The sequence below is a fragment of the Aquarana catesbeiana genome, linkage group LG07, assembly GCF_042186555.1.
Source record: "Aquarana catesbeiana isolate 2022-GZ linkage group LG07, ASM4218655v1, whole genome shotgun sequence".
Classification (NCBI taxonomy): Eukaryota; Metazoa; Chordata; class Amphibia; order Anura; family Ranidae; genus Aquarana; species Aquarana catesbeiana.
The window spans coordinates 138,671,653-138,679,588 of record NC_133330.1 but is presented as its reverse complement, the minus strand read 5'-3'; the positions used below and the strand labels follow the sequence as shown (position 1 = coordinate 138,679,588).

The 7,936-nt window shown below is 44.4% G+C and overlaps 1 protein-coding gene across 1 annotated transcript in view; it reads right to left on the bottom strand.

Moving 5' to 3' along the window:
- Window positions 1-4,225: 4,225 nt before the first annotated feature.
- Window positions 4,226-7,936, bottom strand: part of SHLD2 (shieldin complex subunit 2) — a 66,327-nt gene continuing 62,616 nt past the window's right edge. The window contains exon 2 of the mRNA XM_073592703.1: window positions 4,226-6,031. Within this exon, the coding sequence (XP_073448804.1) occupies window positions 4,412-6,031 (1,620 nt within the window). The 3' untranslated portion in view covers window positions 4,226-4,411. The remainder of the gene's footprint in view (window positions 6,032-7,936) is intronic.

Sequence of the window (7,936 nt, the reverse complement as noted above, 5' to 3'; positions counted from 1 at the left end):
GTACCTTCGAATCATCCTTTTCTTTGTTTATGGATACGTGCAATATGAAGTCACATACATATTGAGGACCACCACCACTTTGCCAGACACATTCCTTGAGGACTATTAGGACTTTTCCATCTTTTTATATACTTCTTATGTCCTCTTTTTTGAAATGTGCATTTGAGGAATCTATCGCTCTTCATATTATACAACACATGGTTGTTTTATATTAGCGCTACACTATTTTTTGGTTTCTGCTTATATCCTATTGGCTGTGTTAGCTGCTTGCTGTTTGGGTAGCGCAGAATCATTTGTTCTATATTGTGCCCTGGTCCATCCACCCACAGTGACTCAAGTGCCCAGCTGACGCCGCTCTGTGTCCCCTGCAGCCTGCTTACAGAACCCTAGGGCTGGAACATAACCTAATATGGCCACTTCCATCCCTACTGCGCATGTCCAGCGTGCACGCTTTACCACGCGCGCGCTTGTAGCATCCTGTGAAGCTCACGCACCCCTCCCACGTGCACGTCCCTCATGCACATTCTTTTGCGCCATACCCACACACGTGCGCACCCCCTCTGACCACATAAACAGCGGCAGAAAAGGGCCACCGAAGGCGCCTGCGTAAGAACTAGATGCACAAAGGCGGGGGAATCCGAAGAACCGCCTACTCATAGGATCAACCTGGCTGGAAGCTCCACAGAAAAGCGCCACCGTCCGCAACACCACTGCCCCCAGTGGACAGAAAAATGATGAAACCTGGTTCTAAAAAAAGGTAAGAGACTGAAAATACATCTTACGGTTTAACAAGTGCAAAAAAGCCTTTAAAACAAATACCAGTTCTGCTGCAGGATTCTGCTAAAAAGCTAGATTCCAATCTTCCCCCATCACAGCGGGTCTCTGTCTCTTGGACCTTCAAGGACTGGGTCCCCTTTAATATGAGGCCACTCCCTTGAACCTGTAAAGCACCCTGCCGGAACTCCTTTGGGATCTTTTTTCTTACCAATGATCCAGATCCCCAGGGTCCAGTGCCCAAAGGGTCACATTACAGGCAATACCTCGTAATCTTCTTGTGTAACGAGGTTCAGGTACCATCCATTTTAGTGCATCACTGTCCGGATGGATCCGATTATATAGCCCTTTAAATTCTTCAGGATCTGTTCCAGGACCATCCTAGCTAGCTCATGGAGAGCTTCTCCAAACCGTGACCATCACATTACAAGACACTGGTGAAAAAAACTGAGGTACTTCCTATGTAGGAGTGGTTATATAGGGGAGGACTTCCTGTCTTTTTTTTGGGTTGCCAGTGTCCATTCACCTATAGGTGGCGTATAACCCAGTTATTTATTATGGCTGCTCTGTGTCCAGTGATGTACGATAAAGAAAAACAGACAACAATGACAGGCATGAACAGCAGAAAGCGCACACAGTTACAGAGGCTACACAAACACATTACTAACAGCAGGGGGGCGCGCTCCTGCATGAGCTCCAGGTGTCCTGCCAAAAGCTCCAACCTATCAAAATGTCCAACCGCGTGTACGAGTAGAGGTTTCTTCTGCCCGACGGATTGCGACGTAAAAGCCATCAACTACACCAACTTCTCTCAGCGCTACATCGCGCCTGCACGGCTTTCGTAATACAGACTAAAATAATCCCATCAAATACTGCAACTCATATTGCAGCAGTGCGCCTGCGCGGGAAGAATGGCAAAGCAATTAACATGATGAAGTGGCAAAATAATGTACGGATATGTATGCGATTGTAACGATAGTTATGCAAATACATTGTCCCGTACATTATCTTGCCAGTTCATCATGTTCATTGCTTAGCATCTTGCATGATAAAAGCCTGTATTTTTTCCTCACTCTCCATGTATGTCCTTTGTTCTATGTGAAACACACAAGTGCAAGATCTGACAGATGTCATTCTTCCCGTGCAGGCGCACTGCTGCGATGTGTTTTTTTTAGTGTGGTGGATATGTATGCGACTGTGAACATAGTTATGCAAATAAATCACATCAAATGACAGATGCCTGTGTCTGGGTGACTGGCTTATAATAGGACAAGCACATCACCTTACCAATTCCAATATACAGTACCCATCAGAACTTGACATTACCACATCCAGGAGACCCATGTCTTCTGGATGTGAACACACAGAGGGGTCAGTCATGTAGGACGAGCACACAGGGGGTCAGTTGCATAGTGGGAGCACATCCATGTAGGGGGAGCACACAGTGGGGTGAAGTCCTGACAAGAGCTGTCACAGGAGGGCCCTCACACAGGACATATGGCAGGCAGGGCAGTAAGATTGGCACACTCAGGGTGATCAGGCAGGGCGGTGAGGTTGGCACACTCAGGGTGATCAATTCCTCTTCTGGGAAGTGGGGTCCTGGTCCCCAGGGAAGATGGGGTCCCTAGGTGAGATGGAGTCCCCGTTGTCAGGGGAGATGGGGTTCCTGCCGGAAGGCATGATAGGGTCCCCATCTCCAGGGGAGATGGGTCGCCATCCCTAGGGAAGATGGGGGTCCCAATGCCCAGGGGAGAAGGGGTCCCTATCCTCAGGGGGAGATAGGATGCCTATCCCCAGGGGAGATGGGGGGTCCCATTCCCCAGGGGAGATGGGGGGTCCCATTCCCCAGGGGAGATAGGGTTCTTGTGCCCAGGGGAGATGGAGTCCCTGTCCCCGGACACATGGCAGGCAGGGCGGGGAGGTTGGCACACTCAGGGCGATTAGGTTTTTGTTCTTAGGGGATGTGGGGTCCTGGTCCACAGGGAAGATGGGATCCCTAGGTAAGATGGGTGTCCCAGTGCCCAGGTGAAAAGGGGCCCCAGTGCCCAGGGGAGATAGGATGCCTGTCCCCATTCGAGAAAGGGTGCTATCCTCAGGGGGAGATAGGGTCCTTGTCCCCAGGGGAGATGGGGGTCCCTGTCCCCGGACACATGGCAGGCAGGGCGGTGAAGTTGGTACAATCAGGGTGATCAGGAACCTGTTCTTAGTGGAGGTGGGGTCCTGGTCCCCAGGGGAGAAGTGGTCGCCTGAGCGTTTTGGATGCTTGGTTCCTCTTATTGGATCCTGGGATTGAGGTGCCCTGGATGCTGGGGCTGATAGCTGCTAGAAATATGGGTCCCCTGAGTGTTGGGGTGCTAGGTCACATGGGTCTCCTGGATGTGGTAATGTCAAGTTCTGATGGACCTGATGGGTACTGTTTATTGGGATTGGTAAGGTGATGTGCTTGTCCTATTATAAGCAGGTCACTCAGACACAGGCATCTGTAATTTTGATTAATTTGCATAACTATGTGGACAGTCGCATACATATCCACCACACTAAAAAAAAAAAAAAAAAAAAAAATCACATTGCAGCAGTGCACGTGCACGGGAAGAATGACATCTGTCAGATCTTGCAAATGTGTGTTTCACACATAAAACAAAGGACATACATGGAGAGTGAGGAAAAAATATGGGCTTTTATCATGCAAGATGCTAAGCAATGAACATGATGAATTGGCAAGATAATGTACAGAACAATGTATTTACATAACTATCATCACACTCTCATACATATCCGTACATTATTTTTCCACTTCATCATGTTAATTGCTTTGCCATTCTTCCCGCGCAGGTGCCCTGCTGCGATATGAGTTGGAGTATTTGATGGGATTATTTAAGTCGGTTAGGAAAGCCGCTAAGGCGCGATGCGACGCTGAGAGGAGTTGGTGTAGTTGATGGCTTTTACGTCGCAATCTGACGTGCAGGAGAAATCCCTTCTCGTGCACGAGCTTGCGCATGCGCAGTACATGCAGTTGGACTTTTTGACAGGTTGGTGCTTTTGACAGAACATCATCATACAGACAGATGCTTCATACAGACAGGCCGCTTCCACGCATCACGTCAAGGCAATGTAGACGGGGCTACTCGGGATGTGGGCGGAGCTATTTGGGAGTCCAGAAATTAACTGGCGCTAGGCTGCACAGGGATACCGTACACAAGTCACAGAGTGAGATGTACGGTATTCTAAGGAAGAACAGTACTCAGTGTCACAGTCACAGAGTTGGACACATGGGGACAGCGATGCACCTGAAGGACCATACGGACTGCAAACACTACAGGTAGTTTATCTACAGAGAAGCATTAAAATGCCATATTACGCAAGGAAGAAAACAATTAAAATTAAAACTGGAATTACCCTTTAAGTGATAAAACATGGGAAGATGCAGAAGATGCATGTATTGCAGAGATGCATTAAATATATAATTTTTTTAACTGACACTGTTTAATATGGAATGTTTACATACATGGTATTACATTTGCATTACACTGTTTCAACACTTCCACTTTTTATTTCCCACTGGGAACAGCAGAAAGCGTTTGTGCAAGCCTAATGAAATTAAATAACCATCAAAAAAAAGTTTTGAAGAAGTTACCTTTTAAATGTTTACAAGGAAAGATAGTACATGAAATTCCTGCTCAAGCAGTACACTATTTTCATCAAGTGAAAAATGACTTTTTATTGCAAGCAAATATGATTCGCTATTATCTGCCAAAAGTGAGTGGCAAGTATCTGCAACTATGGCTCCATGTGTTACATTTGATGATCCAAAAACAAGTTTGTGTAATAAATTCGGGGAAATATTTAAGAAGATTTTCTCAAGAACATCTGATGGTACATGGACAAAAATCTCATCTCCCTCATTCCTGACAGTCATTAAGACAGGCCTGTAGAAAAGTCTAATCTGGGTAAAAGGTAAACAAAAGAAGCACTGCTCATACACATCATTACGATCTATTCTTAGTTCTTTTCTGCAATTTCCACAGCCTGAGTATATAACCGAAGGCAGGGAACTAAGAATCTTGGTTATGGAAGTTTGCTTGTTCACACAAATGTTTTGATTGCCTGGAACGTGAAACTTGAATTCAGAAATGCTGACTTTAATCTGAAAGTTACCTGAATATCTACCTTCAATGACCGTCCTTAGACTCAATAGCTTTGGAGAAGATACATTTTCATATCTCTTTTGAAAATCTATAGCTCTTTTGTCATCATCAAATAAGCATTCACAGGATGACCATAGTGTTGTATGTAACTCTACATCCCCTGAAATTAAACTCTTTTTGCAAAATAAATACTTAAATACCCAGATGCAATCTCTTTTCATGCGGATCTGCTCACACCAGGAGACACTTTTTCCCCACAAAATTAATGTGCCAATTTGCCCTTTGGCTTCTTCTACAGTCAAAATGACTTTATTTTGCTGCAACCCCTTGAAATTATATGTGCACTCTTTTAGGATGGATATGCGAACAACTTTTAATATTGAATGTACTAACACTTCTGGCTGAAGCTTAGAAAGTCTTGCATGCTGTGTGCAATCAAGTTGCTGAGGAGGACGAGAAGGGAGATCTTGCAAGTAGCAATGTTCGGTTGATATATAGTACAGCAACTCCTGCAGAGCCAAATATTCCACGTTTTTATATTCATCTGTGGTAAGAAGAGAGCAGTTTCCTAAATTACAAAAACAGCTTTTAAATGTAGATTGAAGGAAGGTTTCCTTGCTCCACTCATCTTTGCAAACTGTCAAATTTGTTAGCATTATGATATCACCAGGCAATAAGGCCAAACTCCAAAAAGCAGCAGTCCTCCACATAAGTATTTTACAATTGACTCCTGATTGGTCCAGAACAACAATTGTTGCCAAGGGAAATGAACCTGAGTTTGGTCTGCTTTTGGCCTGGATTTCTTTAACATGACAGGGCTGAAGTACAACAGCCAATATATTGTATTCCTTGTTTTTGTCAGAGCAATGCTTTAGAAGTGTAGGAGCAGTTTGAGGTCTCTGATCATCACTTTCTTTACTCACATGTTGTACCAAAGAACCAGTATGTTTTGGTTTTTTAGATATTTGATCACTTGAAGTTGCCAAATACAAAGTGTCCATTGATGTTGTTTTCCTTTTACAGCTGGCATTCTCACTAGGATCAATATTTAGTCCAGTAAAGCTGGGAAAGGGGAATTTTTCTAGCTCTCTCATTTGACATGTTTTGGAATTCTGGAAAATAAAAGAATGCTTATTAAGTTAAGAAGCAGAAGTTTGACCAAAATGTTCAAGACAGCTTAACCGGTTCCCGACCGGCTCACGTACTTATACTGTGGCACAATGGCTCTCCTGGGCAAAACCCTGTATGGGTACATCCTTCCCTTGCACAGCGGGGGACCTGATGCATGTGGCCGGGGGCGCGATCGCCGCTGATCGCGTGCACGAGAGCCAGCACAAGGATTTGTGTGTGTAAACACACAAATCTCTGTTCTGTCAGGGGAGAGGAGACATTGTTTGTTCCTACTAAGTAGAAACTACAAATATGTCTCCTCCCCCCGTCAGTCCCATCCCCATACAGTTAGAACACATCTAGGGAACACACATTTAACCCCTTGATCGCCCCCTAGTGTTAACCCCTTCCCTACCAGTGACATTAACACAGTATTCAGTGCATATTTATAGCACTGATCGCTGTATAAATGTCAATGGTCCCAAAAATGTGTCAAAAGTGTCTGATCTGTCTATCGCAATGTCGCTAAAAATCGCAGATCACCACAATTACTAGCAAAAAATCAATAAATAATAGAAATGCCATAAATCTTTCCCATAGTTTGTAGACGCTATAACTTTTGCGCAAACCAATCAATATATGCTTATTGTGATTTTTTTTACCAAAATACATAGAAGAATTGATATTTGCCTAAACTGATTTTTTTTTTAAATTTGGGGATATTTATTATAGCAAAAAGCAAAAAATATTGTTTTTTTTCAAAACTGTCACTCTTTTTTTGTTTATAGCACAAAAAATAAAAACCGCAGGGGTGATCAAATACCACCAAAAGAAAGCTCTATTTGTGGGAAAAAAGGACGCAAATTTTGTTTGGGTACAGCATTGCATGACCGCGCAATTGTCAGTTAAAGAAATGCAGTGCCAAATTGTAAAAAGTGCTCTGGTCAGGAAGGGGGTAAAATCTTCCGGGGCTGAAGTGGTTAAAGGGATCAAAATAATGCAGGTAAAAGCAAAGAGAAATCAAGCATTTTAAATGTATAGGCTCCTCTCATACAACCGTTCCGATCAAGTCTGCCGTCAGTTTTTTAGGCTGACCTGATCGGATAGTCCATTCACCCCTATGGACCGGGAGGTGTAAACAGACTTGTGTCCGTTTACACCAGCCTACTGCCGTTCCGGTCCACTCCCTTAAAAACAGAAGGGGATCAATCCTTCTCCGTCTAGGTAAATTGGATCAGAGGTAGCCGAGTGTAAAAGGAGAGTGGAGTTTTACTCCCAGTCACCTATACAGCAGTGTGTACTTTGTCCAGGCCCGCTCTTATAAACGGAATGAACACGGAACTGAGATCTGCCTGCTCTGACCAGCAAGAGATCCCGACAGATCCCATGCTGATCAAAACTGAGTCTGCGCCATATGAAAAGGGTCTTACTTGCAGTGTTTTTCCTTTCCATAAATTATTTTTTTTATTCATGTACTATGCTATGTGCCTTTGAACTTGCTACAACATTTGACTAGCCAATTTCCTAGCATAGCCCCCTCCTCCTCTAGAAGTACTGTATCTAATCACTTTGTGTTCTTGCCCAGCATCTCTGCCCCTTGACTCCCTATACTTTCTTTAATGTAGCTTCCAGCAAAAGAGCAAAGGGGAATGCTACAGAATGTCACTTGAGTGTCGGGCACTGCTGGGGCTGCAGACACCACACCCCGATTACAGTGTCCACCATAATTCTCAGCTCTTTTGGATGTCTACATTTCTGTGCTGGCCCAACATTTCTGCCCCTTCAGTTTTTACATATTCCTTAATGCAACTGCCTGGGGAGGACCAAAAGTGAATACTACAGAGTGTCACTTGAGTGTCAGCATCTGCTGGGGCTGCCGACATTACATCCAAGATGGCAGCACCCAG